This window comes from Peromyscus eremicus, chromosome 2, assembly GCF_949786415.1.
Source record: "Peromyscus eremicus chromosome 2, PerEre_H2_v1, whole genome shotgun sequence".
NCBI classification, from domain to species: domain Eukaryota; kingdom Metazoa; phylum Chordata; class Mammalia; order Rodentia; family Cricetidae; genus Peromyscus; species Peromyscus eremicus.
The window spans coordinates 90,039,566-90,055,680 of NC_081417.1; the positions used below are offsets into that span (position 1 = coordinate 90,039,566).

General features: G+C 36.9%; 1 protein-coding gene across 1 annotated transcript; it reads right to left on the reverse strand.

Annotated features, from left to right (window-relative positions):
* Nucleotides 1-1,786: 1,786 nt before the first annotated feature.
* Nucleotides 1,787-14,847, reverse strand: LOC131904969 (FERM domain-containing protein 3-like). Its single transcript, XM_059255945.1, has 2 exons — nucleotides 14,721-14,847; nucleotides 1,787-2,395 (listed from the first exon to the last, which is right to left on the reverse strand). Exons 1-2 carry the CDS (start codon nucleotides 14,845-14,847, stop codon nucleotides 1,869-1,871), a joined length of 654 nt encoding a protein of 217 aa, XP_059111928.1. The 3' UTR covers nucleotides 1,787-1,868.
* Nucleotides 14,848-16,115: the final 1,268 nt, after the last annotated feature.

Sequence of the window (16,115 nt, forward strand, 5' to 3'; positions counted from 1 at the left end):
TCTCCCCTCACTTATCTTCTTTACCAAAGCTGAATTTGTATGTCATCTGATGGTCCCTTCACTCTTTTCAATGGATGACCCAATTATGAATAAAATAAGATCTTAAGTAAACCCAGCAAAGAAAGGCATATATTGCCCATCATGAAAATCAAGAAGACGCCTATTGTGTCTCTTTCCCCCTCTGTTTTTCTGTCTTTGCCTCCCCCACCCACACAGACATAAACACATACTCATATGCACAGACACACATACACAAACACACATGTACACAGAGGCATTCAAAGACATATACACATAATCACCAAAAAAAAAAACCATACAGAGACTTACATACACACATATACAGACACATACACCAGAGACATACACAGACACACATATATACATATGTATAGACCCATATACATACCTATGTGTACACACAAATAAACATACAGGCATGCATAGATTATACACAGACACACAGACACACATAGATACACATATGTACAGACATACACATACACATATACACTAAAATATATCCAAACACATGCAGTAATAGACATACACATAGAAACAAACACTGACATATATGCAAATATATACATTCATGGATACACACACACACACACACACACACACACACACACACATGCACATATCCACCAACACACTTACATACATACACAGTTTGAGGTTTTGTTTTTTTTTTTTCACAGAATCACAATGAATGTTGTGAAGGATCAAAAGTATTTTACTTCGAAGTTTTTCTGCTGTCATTAGAATCACTGAAATGTGCTGTTGTGGAATTGGAGAGCAGGAGAGCAGCTCCTTACATTGTTGAATGTCCTGCCCCACTATCACTTCCACACGAAAGACCATCTGTCCACAAGTGTCATCAGAGTTCTTCTTTGGTGCCTTTCATCTTTCCAACCCATCTTCCTTCACTCCAAGTAGTAAACAATATGTAATTAACTAGTGAATCTTTGTAGTATTTCTTTCCTTTCAAAATTCAAATTTCAAATTTCACTTTCTTTTCAGAACATGTCATGTTGCTTATCCAGGCTAAATCCATGGGCATAACAAAAATGAAACTGTTAGATTATCATGTCTAAATGTTGAAAGGTGCTCTTCACATACCAACTCAGTGTTCTCTGTCTGCATCTCCAATTCAAGCATCTGTTTGGACAACTTACAACTTGTTTTTACTAATTTTCTATATGATATGCAGATAGACAGTTACAAAGTATGGGATTGCTTAGCCAAACATATGTTTTATAAAACTGATGCCATTTCATTAAAAAAAAAAACTTCTGATATATCTTTGTGTACTAGTTTCATAATATATATTTTAAATGATTCAATAGGACTTCTTTCATTAAAAAAAAGTTTACCAAAATTCTTTGAATATAAAAATACTTTTTAAAAACTGAAAGAAAAGCCCACTGTAAATTTAGTTGTATAAACATTTCTTAGAGAATGCTGTCTTCACTAAGAATTATATTGAAAAATCATTCTCTTAGACTTAGACTAAAACTCTATTAACTATTTCATAATGCTGACAACGACAAAGAAACAGGAAAAGGTAATTCACTCTGATGTAGGAAGAGGAAAATGTCTACACAACAATAAAAATAATATAACTTTGGTTTCTTAAAGGCTACCTTTCTAACATATAAATAAAATAACCTTATCTGATTTAAACTGAGAGTAAGTATATAGCAGTACAGAAAGTCAACTTAAGGATTTGGCATACAAACCCATGACCATTTGGAACATGGTAACTACTGAAAAACAAATAATATTAATATTGAATGCATCCTTTATTCTCATCAGGGAATCCCAACATTTACACAAAAATGTTGACCTCTAAGATACCCACTTCTTCACGGGACAGTAGTATTCATAGTGAAACTGCTCAAATTCTGGTTTTCGCATAAGAAGGAGAGATCAATACCTGACTCTAGAAGGAGGAGGAGCAGGGGAAATACAAATAACATCAGTCCCAGGCCTACCACAAGGAGCCTGGAGCAACGCTTGACTATAGGGTTGACCCAGATACGGCCGGTCAGGATGGAATAGCTCCATGACAAAGCTTGACGAGCTTCCTTCGGCTCCTCCTCTTCAGCCATCAAAAAGGCATTTTCATCTGCTTCCAGTTCCTCAAATGAATCTGTGTCTTCTCTTTCTAATTCGAGCCAAGATGGACAATCAAAAAGCATGTCAATTTCATCCTCATCCACTGCGGTAGGGAGCAGCCTGGCTCTGGGATTGTATAGTAGTTCAGGGATGCTCAAGGAGTCTTCTTTTACTTTATCTTCCTTGTCACTCAGAGGATCTGCACTCGGAGCTCCCTTCACTGGTGAACTGGCAATCAGGGGCTCAGAAACATTCGCTTTAGGCAGTGGGGTACCTGGAAAAAAACATTTTATACATTTTAAATTTCATATTTTCTTGTTTCACAAAAATCTAGGTGTAGAAATATGTGGAGTTCAAGGTATACATGAAACTGTTCTGCGGAATGTTGACTTTAAACAAAATCAGGTTAGTAATAGACCTTACACTGTAAGTTTTTGGCTTAATAAGATACACCTAAAATAACAGTGACCAAAGGTTGTAAACACATTTAGGTTTGTGACTCTGGTCTATAGACCTCTGACTATGGGCAGGTTTTCAAAAATAATCTGTCCTTAGTGCATGAGCTGGCTGTTTGGAACCTGGGGCCTGGGCAGGGACACTGCTCAGCCTGGGAGGAGGAGACTGGACCTGCCTGGACTGAATCTACCAGGTTGAGCTGAATCCCCAGGGGAGTCCATGCCCTGGAGGAGATGGGAATGGAAGGTGGTCTGGGGGGGGGCAAGGTGGGATGGGGGAGTGGGGGTTGGAGGAGGGGCGGGGTGGTGGGAGGAGGGAGAACAGGGGAATCAGTGGCTGATATGTAAAATTAAATCAATTTATAAAGTAAAATACTAATAATAATAATAATAATCTGAACATAATTCAGCCATACATTATAACTCTGAGTGAAGTCTTGTAGTATTCAACACTATATAGCCCAATAGAGTATTTTTAAGAGAATACTAGAGTAAAACTATAGAATCTACTGTCCAAGAATAATCACATTATACTTCTGAGACATATTTTCTAGTCTTCATCCTAGACACAATTTTGGAGTTTCTGTTTGTTGTATTGAATGAAATTTCCTCCAAGTGAAAACATTACACCTTGAAGAGAAGCTTTTTAAGGGTCTTAGACCACTGCCAAGATGGTCTAAGGCAGTGGTTCCCAACCTTTCTAATGCTCTGATCCTTTAATACATTTCCACTTGTTGTGATGATCCCCATTCATAAAATTATTCTGTTGCTACTTCATAACTGTAATTTTGCTACTGCCATGAATGGTATTGTAAATATCTGATATGTGACCCCTATGGGGGTCACAATCCGTAAGTTGAAAACTGCTGGTCCAAAGGGGTATTCAGTAAGACTCAGTAACTAAACAACTCCAAACCTTCAGAAAGTCCCTGAAACTGACCAGACACGTGAGACCTCTCCTTCTCCAAGCTTATATAACAGTAAAGATGGCTAAAAGATGCTCCTCGACAAGTTGAATTGCTGAGAAAAGTCTTAGACCAACTGAGTTTACTGGAAGAGAAGGACCAGTTAAACTGTCTGGGAAAGGTTCAGACTGACTGAGATACCTGGAAGAGACATTCTCTAACCCTGTCAAGCTACCTAAAAGACATGCAGTGGACTCTCACATTCCAGCTTTTGTGAGCTTTCATCAATACTGGGATGGATTTTTAATGATGCAGCTGTCTTTGAGTAAATTCTGTTCCTATAAGTAACCCCTCACCATTATTCCTGTAAATAACCGCACTAAACTCATTGGTTAACCAAGTTAGATTTTGGTAGCATCCTTAAATTAATTTTTCATGGGTCTGTATCTGGGATGAGTGCCATAAACACAGATACTAAATACAAATTGACCATCTGATGCATGAACCCAAAATCTGAAAGGCTCTAACATTCAAAAATGTTTCCCATAAAAATGTTCAGAAATTTGAGTCCTGTAGAAGGTCTTGGATTTTGGAGAATTTTTAATCTCAAGTTTCCAGTTTAAAGACAGTCAATTAGTAAACTCTAAAAAATATTCCCAAATTTAGGGAAACTCTCTGAAATCTGAAATACTTGTATACCAAGATATTTGGGTGAAGAATATTTAATCTGTAATTGTAGCCACACTGTGTTCACAAAGTCACCATTTGCTCTTTTAATTTATCATTTAAGTTTGGACATTTTCATTTGGAAACTTGTGCTTTGTTAACATGGAAAATAAGTAGTTCTTAGTCTGTTTGTAGGAGAAAAAAAAATGTCCCAGGAGCTACTTTTACACATAAAGTTTATTTCCATCGTGTTTCAGTCCATTTCCCTTAGATGTATATCCAGAAGGCAAACTGCTTGATCAAAGGGTATATCCTTTAAATTTTTCATTGGGAAAGATAGATGTGTTTCTCAACACATGGAAAATGCAGCTACCTCCCTTCAACCTTAGAAGCTGGGTCTCCTTACTGAGCCTTAAGTTCTTAATGAGAACTAAACAAAATATCAAAGGTATTTTCTCTAGGATAAACCAGCACCAACTAGCCAAACAAAATGGTAAATGTGAAACAGAAAATATTTCACAATTTCTTTGTCATCAAGATATGTAGGAATGAGCTTTTTTTGCTTTTGCCTTTCAAAAATCAACAGTTTTTTTTTTTTTTTTGGTACATCTGAGGAAAGAGCAGCACCCAGTCTTAATGAAAAGGACCATTAAAAATAATCCCTGAAAACATTCAAATAACATTACAAACTGAGTAGGTATACACACACACACACACACACACACACACCACGCACACGTACACCAACAAATAAAGAAAAAGTGATCATGAATTTTGAAGAGATCAAGGAGGTAGGTGGGAGGTCTGTGGAGGGAGGAAATGGAAAGGGGAAATGACATAAATATAGTCTCAAAAAATTAAAATAATTCATATACTAAGCATCAGGAAATATGTTCAGCATCATAAATCACCAAGGAACTACAAATCAAAACTACAATATGCAGAACTTCAGGGATACTAGTATATTAATCTTAAAAAAATAAGTGTTAGAGAGAATATGGAGAAATTTGAACTTCATATATTGGAAGAAGGAATGTAATACGCTCAGTCACTATGAACAAAATGTTGGTGGTTTCTCAATGAGTTAAATCTAGAATCATCTATCATATGACCCAGTAATTCCACTCATAGGTACATTCTCAAAAACAAAACAAAACAAAAACAAAAAACTTGAAATAAGTACTCGAAAATTTTTATTGACAGATGTTCATAGCAATTCAATGCAAATTGTTAAAAAATAAAAATGCCCCTGATATTTTTCAGTGGATGCCTGTATAAAGAAAGTGTGGTCTATCTATTCAACAAAGATCCGCCATATAAAACAGCAACATGCTGATCAACCATACAGCATAGAAACACATCAGCACTATATGCTCAGTGAAGGAAGCCAGACACAAAAGTTCACCTAATCTGTGTTTTCATTGAAATAGCAAATGTATGGAAAATCACAGAAACAGAAAACATTATGGTGTCACAAAAAACTATGGGAGGAAAGAAATGTACAGTAACTGTAACAGTACTGCTTAAGAGTTTAATTTTCCTTATAGGTGATGAAAATGTGTGCACTAGATAGAAGAATTAGTTGCCTGCCAGTGGTTATGTCCTAAATGCCAGTGAATTGTTGGTTTAAAATAGTTCACACTTTGTTAAATAAAAATAATAAACTCAATGAGTCAAATATAGAATCATCTATCATATGACCCAGTAATTCCACTCATAGGTACATTCTCAAAAACAAAACAAAACAAAAACAAAAAACTTGAAATAAGTACTCCAAAATTTTTATTGACAGATGTTCGTAGCAATTCAATTTATTGACAGATAAAAATTTTATTCACTCATCTCAGTGAAGAAAAGGATATAAACCATAAATTTTTTCCTCTCATATAAGGCTCTGTGAAAACTGAAGGGAGCATGTAGACATAGATTAGGGGAGTTGGAAAGTGTTGTGGCTTTTAGGAATGTTCAGTGTCTTTATAAGGGGTTTTTCTCCTTAGCAGGAGGCTCTCTGGACTCTTCTGTTTAGAAAACAGTGAAATCTTGCATCAAATATGAATGGTTCGCTGCTACTGCGAGACTATCTCCTCTTGCTTTGTTTTGTTTGTCTGGTCATAAATATGGTACTATAGAGCGGCCCCAAAACAGCCTGACCACACAGCTGTCATCCATGACAGGCTTAGAGGCCCAGACAAGGCTTCTGGCAGATTCCACCCAGGGGGGCCTGCATCTAAGGGGATACCTAAAGCCCAGACACAGCTTCTGGCAGGCAACACCTGGACCCTGGAAGAGCCATAAGCTAAACCCATCCAGTGGGCCTGCGTCTAAGAGGAAATACCTAACATTCTAAACATTCCTTATACCCCCTAGATAAATGTCAGCCAATCAGGATCCTGAGCCTTGGAAATCCCCTCACCCCAACCTTTGCTATGATAAAAAAAAAAAAAAAAACCACCCACCTTACCTGGGCTCTGGGCTCTCTGCTCTCACTGTTGTGGAGGACAGAGGGCCCAAGCTCTGAGCTTGAAATAATAAAGGCTCTTTGCTTTTACATGCGGGATTCAGTCTCCGTGGTGGTGTTTTTGGGGTCCCCGCAATCTGGGCATAACAGTACATGCTCTTCTTTTGTTTCTAAAATTTTCATATCCTCCTTTACTATTACACTTTCTGTATCTTCTGCTTTCTCTATTCTTCTCCTATAATCAGGGTAAGGGAAATCTTGAGCTTGCAGAATATAGCATGTTTTGATGGCAATCCCATACTCCAGCTGCTTAGACCAAGACCTTTAATCTCCTTACTGAAACTCATGCCAGGCCTGTGGTTGGCTTCTGTATATCTGCCTTCAGAATATGCCCTGAATCACATGTCCAGGACAACTTCTTAGTCTGTCCATTTGTTCTACCTATCTCAGAGCCAATGTCCTTTCTTATGTAAATTCTAGCAGTAGTATCTATCCTATCCTATCACCTTGTCTCAGCCTTTGCCCACTTAGGGGCTGCTACCTACAGAAACTGCAGCTATTCTTTATAACATAAGGTGGATGAAGCCACTAAAAAGGTTCTTTCATGGTTTGTCTTCTACAAAGGAAATGATAATTCTTCACAACTGTGCCTTGAGTCCTACACAGTGTGCTCTCCCCTGCACTCCTAAACTTGGCCCCTTATAACTCAGCCCCATAACCTGACAGGACTAAATGTGAACTGCATGAGATAACAGGGGACTGTGGTACCTGGAAACAACCGATTTGCTACCTCTATTAACTTCAAGATGCAGTTTTAACCAAAGATCTGTGTAGTCCACACAATATATATTTTGGTTTTATTAGGTATATAGTCTGCTACTCATAAAATTTTAAATGTATCATCTGGATTTCTGATATTATAATTTACCCAAGTATTCCAGACTGGTGATCCTGATAACAGAAGTATTCACTTGCCTTTCCCCAAAGAAGAGTTTAATTAGGAATTTACTAACAAGCCTGTCTGGATCCAAAGTCCAAAGTATTTTCTAATCTTCTCTGTTATTGACCTAATTTCATTCATTAAAAACTACAACCTCATTATACATAAAGTGATGACTCCTATCACTTACCTGGGACAGTCCAGTTTCGTTCTTGTTATCCTATATCAGGATTAAAATGCTCCTTACTCTCAATCAATTTTACAACTACTTCATCTGATGCAATATCGCCTATTATTTTATCATGGAGAGCATAAAGACCAAAGCAAAAAATTAGTTGCTATAGGTATTACAGCGTAAGTCTGAAATAAAGTAAACTTTAAAATTTTATAGTGCATGTGATAGCCATAAAGATGTTTTCTCTCTATAGTAAGCAGCATGTAGTTTAGTCTTTCAAATGAAATGCATGATCCATGGGTATAAATTTAAAATTCTCTTGAATGACATTGATTTTCTCAATGAAGATTTCACTTTCAATTGAACATTTTCAATGAAAATTTTGGAATATCTCATACAGGACATGCCTCTGAACACTCTCAGAATGCAGCTTGTTTGTTCTATGTCACACCTATGAAAAATTATCCTGATGATTCTGAAAAGCATACAAAAATGGTAACTCAGACAAAGACTCACACAAACACCTCTCTCTCTCTCTCTCTCTCTCTCTCTCTCTCTCTCTCTCTCTCTCTCAAAGCAATCCTAAAGTCTTCCTTGTTTCTGTACCCACTGCTTCTTAGGAAGGTCTCATAATACCTCAGCATTCTTTTATTTCCCTTTCCTATTCTAACAAGTTTTATATGGCAGAATGATCTCTCTTCTCCTTTTAGCCATCATCTACCAACTTCATGGTTTCACCTCGGTTCTCATGGACTCCTTTATTACCTTTAGTGAGATCTTTTTGTGTGTGTGTGACCAACATCTAGAGCTCATGAGAACTCATGCAGTCAGTTTTACTGCATTTCTCAATCATTTTTTTCGGCACACTGTCTACTGAAATGACTCTCAGCAAAATCTCCAATAACTGACTACAACATTGCTAAAACCAATATGTGTGTACATGTTCATCCTTTCTCCTCATCACTCAGCTTCCATGAGTCCACAGCTTCTTCAATATGTGTGTATATGTTCATCCTTTCTCCTCACCACTCAGCCTCCATGAGTCCACAGCTTCTTCAATATGTGTGTATATGTTCATCCTTTCTCCTCACCACTCAGCCTCCATGAGTCCACAGCTTCTTCAATATGTGTGTATATGTTCATCCTTTCTCCTCACCACTCAGCATCCAGGAGTCCACAGCTTCTTGCATTCTACCTCAGTCCTTAGTCTACTCAGTCTCTGGATGGCCTCAATTCTCTGCTCTTCTTATGCTACTTTCTTCCTGAAAGTCCTAACCACATGTCTAATCCCAATATGTGATTAAGACTTGCTTAGCCTGGTACTACCAGTTACTACTATCCTTGAAAATGCTGCCAGTTTTTTTTTTTCATGATGAATTTTCTAGGTTAAAGAAGTTTGGGAAACTATGCATCTTTTACTACCCACTTAGACATTAACATTGACTTTACGCATACAAGTTCTGACATCACTTTGCTGAATTCTGACTTTTTTACTAGTTCTAATGAACCAGTTATTTTAATTGTTATGTTCTTACCTCCTATGCATAATTTAAGAGAAAATTCAGGTCAAAATTGAATGAGGTATGGCAAGCAGAGGAATGTATGATAATATATATAACGTTCCTTTCATATGGCAAGGACCAAATGCTATTACTATTAGCTTATTAAAATACTTGAAAGGTCAAATTCCAGTCATATATTTGTTTTGGAAGGAGGTATAATAGCCAGCCCTAATAGAAATAAAGAATTAGAGGAGATCATGAAAATGGGACTTCTGATAAAGGTTTTTATTCTTATAACATCCAGAAAGGTAGAAACTCTGTACTAACTAGGGCTTCTATTGCTGTGATGAAATACCGTGACCAAAAGCAAATTAGAAAGGAAAGGGGTTGTTTTATCTTACAACTCTCTATCACTCAGAACAGGAAACTAAGGCAGGAACTGAAGAAGTCCTGGAGGAGTCTGCTTACTAGCTTATTTCCTCACTGCTTGCTCAGCCTACATACTTATAAACTTAGAACCATCAGCTCAGATATGGCACCACCTACAGTGGGCTGGGCCCTCCCACATCTATTATTAATCAAGAAAACACAAGAGACTTACCTATAGGCCAATCTTAAAAAAAAAAAAATTCATGTTTATAGGTATTTTGCCTACATGTATGTCTCTGTGCCCCATGCATACCTGGGGATTACAGAGGCTAGAGAGGGTCTTGGATCCCCTAAAACTGAAGTTACAGATGGTGATGAGTGTGAGTGTTGAGATTTGAACCAGGGTACTCTGGAAGAACAGCCAGTTCTCCTAACCAACAAGCCATTTCTCCAGCCCCTATAAGCCAGTCCTATGGATATGTTTTCTAAATTGAGAGTCTCTCTTCCTAAATGATTCTAGCTTGTGTCAAGTTTACATAGAATTAATGCAATTGACCCCTTGTCAAATTGACATACAAACACATCACTATTAAATCATAAACCTTCCTTTTTAACTTAAGATGCCATATTATATCATTATTATAATATAAACCATTTCAATCTTTAAAAGTGCCACAGTCTTTAAAAATTCAAACACTTTAAAAGTTCAGTCATTAAAAATACAAAGTCTCCTCTGCATACAGGAGACAGTTGTGTAGCTGGGTCTGTTTGAAGGGCCCCTGGCAGTGGGATCAGGATCTATCCCTGGTGCATGATTCTGGATCCCATTACCTATGGTTGGACACCTTGCTCACCCTTGATGTAGTGGGGAAGGGCTTGGTCCTGCCTCAACTGAATGTACCAGGCTTTGTTGTCCCCCCATAGGAAGACTTATCCTTTTGGAGAAGGGGATGGGGGGGGGAGGAAGGCAGAGGGGGGATAAAATGAATAAAAAAATTTAAGTAAAAAAGTCCAAGGTGTCTTTAAAAGTTCAAATACAATATCTAAAATCTTTCTAATACCCCAAAGTCTCTTAACTGTGGGCTTGTGGGCTCTTGGGAGTTGGGGAGAGCAAGTTAAGTATTTTCATACTTCAAGAGGGAAGGGCCAGAGCACAGTTATAATCAAATCAAAACAAAACAAAAGTCCAGCAGTGAGAAACTCAGGTCAGATGTCTGTGACTTAATGATCCTCTAGTCTCCAAAGGGCTTGGGCAGCTCCACTTCTCTGGCTCCACCACACACAGCACAGGTGCATCTAATAGGCTTAGGCCAGCTCCTCTCCACATCTGCTGCTGTCTTTGGTTGTCATCCATGGTATTTCTATCTCTAATATGCTGGGGTCTTCTCTGCAACTGAGGCTGTACCCTCACCAATGACCTCTTCTGACCTCTCTTCAGGGATTCTGAGCTTGCCACATTGTGCCAAACCTCAATTTCTCTCCATGACCTCTTCAAACCTGGGATATTCTTTGCAACTGAGGCTGTACCTTCACAAATGGCCTCTCCCTATTTTTCACAGTGCCAATCCTCAGCTGCTCTCCTGGCCTCTTCATGTCTTCAAAGTCAGGACCACCTGGGAAACTCATGCATGCACCAAATTTGGCTTCTGTCATAAGATACAGCCTTGAGCCCAATCAACCACAATTTCTGTTTGCTAACTCTAAAAATACTTCCCAGAAGATTTTACCTTGATGTTGGTCTCTTCTTAATCACAACTCATTCTTTACCCCTATCTAACCAGTATTGACTGTACTAGCAAGGCAAAGATTTCACTACTGTTTTTCTGGTCTCTTGTTAAGCCAGTTAGTCCTTCAACTCCAGCTGATCAGAACTATAGATTCTTAACTCAAAATATCACATAAATGGTGCCTGCAGTTTTGCTTCCCTTTGATACATCATAAGCATGCCTCCATCATTTGTACCACCCATAGCCTTATCATCCAAGTTCCCAAATAACCCATTAATTTCTGGGCACTCTGTGACTTTCCTAGCTCAAAGTTACAAACTCTTTCTATAGTCCTCCCTGCAACACATGGTCAGGTCTTTCACAGCAATATTCTATTCTTTGGGACCAACTTCCTCCCACTTAGGTTTCTATTGATGTGAGGAAAGGATTTATTTCATCTTACAACTCTCAGGTCATAGTCTATCACTGAATGAAGTCAGGGCAAAAACACAAGGTAGGAATCTGAAGACATAGACCACAGAGGAATACTGCTTTCTGAGTTGTTTCTCAGAACTTGCTCAGCCTACTTTCTTATACAGTACAGAACCACCTTTCTAGGGGCTTTACCACCAACAGTGGGGTTGGCCTTCCCAGAGCAACTATTAATCAAGAATTAATTAACCAAATTAATTAACTAAAGATTTGCCTATAGGCCATTTGTATGGAGGTATTAATTACATTGAGAGTACTACTTTCCAACTGACTCTAGCTTGTATCAAGTTGACATAAACCTAACCAACATAGACTCTTTGACAATGCTGGAAGTGAAGGAGAAAACAGAAATCACAACAAAGTTCACTGTTTTGAGATGAAACCCTGCCAGTTGGAAAAGTTGTAAACAGAGATAAAATGAAACTTTTTCTCACCATTTGTTTCTGGACTTCGTCTTAGGTTTAAAAAATTATCTTATTATTATACGAGTCTCAATTATGATTCTCTGTTAATTGCTCCTGATGTCAACTTAACTTCACAGCTATCATTCCACCTTGTGGATCTGTTTATCAATATAACCAAACACCACACCTGCTGTGGTTTTATTTTGGTCCCTTTTCTATTAAATCCTTATAGTATAAAAGGCAAGGACTTGAGATTTCTGCTACAGAAATGAATATGCATGATAGTGAAGGTATATAACAGCAAAGCATTGGAAAAGTCCCACCAGTGTGAAACATGACAAAGTCTCACTATGCATCAGACTCACTCTAAGAGAACTAGAAATACAAAAGTATGTTACATACTTTCTCTATTTCCTAAGGTAAGATTATGTACACAAAACAAAATAAATGGGGAATTCATGAGAGTTCAGCAAAGTTTTCAAAAGTAAGATCAATATTTTAAAGTCAGTGGCTCATGGCACATCAGTCAAGGCTATTAAAAATATAATAACTGGCAATGTCATTAAAAATCCTTAAATTTGCAATGCTCAATAATATGTATAATAAGAAATATGCAAAATTTGAATGAGAACAATGTTAAAATATAACAATATATCAGTAATTGATGAACTGTGATGACATTCTTCAATAAGAGGCCTGAATCATTAAAAAATTCAATTATTTTTTTAATCTACAATTCAGGACAATTTAAAAATAATTATCTACGAATTTTCAGAAACAGTAAATGGGAAAAGATTACAGGAATAATTAAAAATAAAAGTTTAAAACTTATAAATATAACCAATTATGTTATACAATTCAGTGTTAAAACGATGTCCTGAATAAATCTTAGATGCTTATGGCTAAAAGAGAAGAATCTGAAAAGGCCGCATCCTGTGTATCAGGCATGACTCTACCACTAATCTACATGCCCAGGCATTTTGCCTCCCAAATGCCAAGGAAGCAAATCTAATAGATTTAGTAGTCATGTGGGGAACCATACATTTTCATACTTATTTTGTTAGCGTCTTCTAAAGATAATTGGATAATTTCTATCAGATTTGTATTTTAGACCCTAACAAATATACTTCTAAGAATGATAGAGAACTATCTGTTTCTAAATTATTTCCATCACTATTATGACCAAAAAGTGAAGAAATGCTAATTTCCAATGATAATTTTGTGATTAAGTAGTGAATTATTATTTCTCTACAATATATAATTATTCTTTATATTATTTTGTCAATTTTTAAAAGATTCATATTAAATATATATTAATATGGAAATTCTTTTGGCAATCAAAAGTTTTAAAATGTATTATAAAACACTATACCTAGAAAAATTATATTCATAAAAATACTTTATGTGCTATTTTCAGCATTCCTAAACTTGATACTGAAAATATTAATGTAAGAGAAAATATTCTTTATATTTGTGCTTTTAAAAATAAGTTGGACATAATGCTTGTATTATATAAATCATACAACTCAGGAAGTTAGAGGAGAATTGAGAGTTTCCAGCTACCTTTGTGCCACACAGTGTGTTACAGGCTAGCCTAGACATGCAAGCCTTCCTCAAACAAAACAAAACAATAAACGTGTAGGTTTTAGAACAGGAACACATCACATGTTACTTTTATTATCATAAAAATACAGTTAATCTCAACTAAGAAGGCAATTTTATGGATATTAAGCTATGACAAATTTCAGCTATTTCCCAGAATAAATTTTACTGTAACCATTTGCTGAAAAACACACACAAACATAAGGACATATATAATTACAGCAGCATTGTGGCTGAGGATCTGATTTTAAATTTCTATTTCAATTTCTGTTTCAATTTCTCAGATCATGAAATTACATAAAACATGATCATTATCAAGATAAAAAAAATTGGCATAACATCAGTCTGATGGTGGCTACTTAGCTGATTATTTTTATTTTATTCATTTTAATTTTAATTTTGCTCACGGTGCATATGCATGTTTCTCTCTGTGTATGAGCTTACAGAGGCCAAAAGAAGGTCTGGTGTTTTATTTTAATAAAATTCTGATTTGAAGATGGAAAAGGGGCTCTGCCTCATAGTCAGAACAGACCTGAGATTTGAAACTCACATAACGCTAGGCAGAGAAGTGTTTAGATTGCTCATTATGCCTTATAAGCATCATCTCTCACTACTAAGGAATCTGCAGGAATACACAACAGCCTTCCTCTTGTATCTTTTGAATAAAGAAGGTAATCTTTATTATTTTGTTGCAAAGAGAGCTTGACTTCCCATTTCCCTTCTCATTTACTTGTTTACACTCCCCAGTACCCTTCCTTACTTCTCTCCTTCCCATTTCTCCCTCGCTATCTTCACTCCTTAAAAAAATTAAAATGTATGCCAAACGCATCCTTAGCTTCTCTCTGGCTCACCAGTGGTGAGCATGTAGCTGGAATCAACCACACTTATCTAGGTATAGGATGACAGCCCAGGGCAAAGCACGTACCAGCATTTCGAGGTATGACCTTGGAGCCATGTTTCAGCAGACGGACAAACACATTACTGCTGCAGTGGTTCATCATGTGCAAGTGGAGGCTTCGTTGAGTCCGTATCTTGACCAAGCATTTTGCCATATTTAATATTATGATTTTCCTATGGCTCTGTTGTCAATTGTGGCCCTGAATATATGCAACCAGCAACAACAGCTTTGACCTTTTGCTCACTGTCCATTCTGTTTCAAAGGACCAAGGCAGAGCACACTGAGAATGAATCAAATGTCAGGTTCTTAATGTGGCCAACAAAAATAACTCATCAGGGATAGACATTGGGCAAGGAGGGAGGGAGGAGATGCTATTTATAAACTCTTACCCCTCCTCTGACGGACAGTAAAATTTTATGCCTAGTCCTCACTTAGTTTTTCTAACTCATCTAGATAAGTGATCTCAGCAAAAAATCAAAAGCACCCAGTATAAAAAGGAAATTCCCAAATTCTATATTAGAGGAAAAAATCTACTTTTACTTCATTTCTGATATATTCAATAAGCCTCCATTATATTCTAGAGCAGATTTGTCCTGTAGCAAATAGTGCAAGGCACAATCTTTTTAAATGGGAAAAATATTTAGGCAGAAAATTATAGTTATTTTTAATAATGTGTTTTATTTGAAAACAGGATATCACAAATAATACTGCTCCAACATGAAATGATTCGTTAAGCAGTTCACATTTTTCAGTGAGACTGATCTGTGTTCAGCAAGTAAAGAAAGTTTCAACTGGGGCCAGCCACACTGCTGGTGGTGTTCAGCAGCCACATGTGGCAAGTACGTGGGACTCTACTGCTCTCACCAAAACGGTGACTTTTTTGCACGCTTCATTTCCATCCTGTCACCATGAGAAGACTTTGTTCATTTTACAGACAAGGCTTATGGAGAAAATTGACCTGCATGAATTCATAAAATCAATGTGTCAATGACATTTTACACCTTGGCATTCAAACAATAACAGTTGACTAAAATACAAATCCCCATATTGACAGCTGTTGGTGCTTGAATTACGAGCTTTAATGTGTTTTAAACGCAGGAGTCAAGTATCACATTCTCCTTGCACTTTGAAACATTTGCACTTGTACATCTGGCAGAAATGTGCCTGCATTCTAGCATGGTCACTAAGGATACAAACATTCTCATGTTTAGGACATGCTATGTAATTGAAATTTTTAACTGGTTAATAAAAATACATTGGCCACTTTCATTAATGTTTTTGCTGGTGTATTTCTTATTGATCGATTTCAGAAGAAAAGACTGCATTATGCCATCATGCATTCATACATTTCTCCACTTCTAATAGCTAAGTTACTGGCAAACGAAGATTTTACATTGTCAGTGGATTTTTCTTTTCTCAAGA

What these genes read in the sequence shown, in the direction of transcription:
- LOC131904969 (XM_059255945.1), bottom strand. Translation starts at nt 14,847, where the DNA reads ATGGCAAAATGCTTGGTCAAGATACGGACTCAACGAAGCCTCCACTTG. An exon ending in GGTCATACCTCGAAATGCTG is followed by an intron (nt 2,396 to 14,720) that starts GTACGTGCTTTG and finishes GTTTTTTTCCAG; the next exon opens with GTACCCCACTGCCTAAAGCG.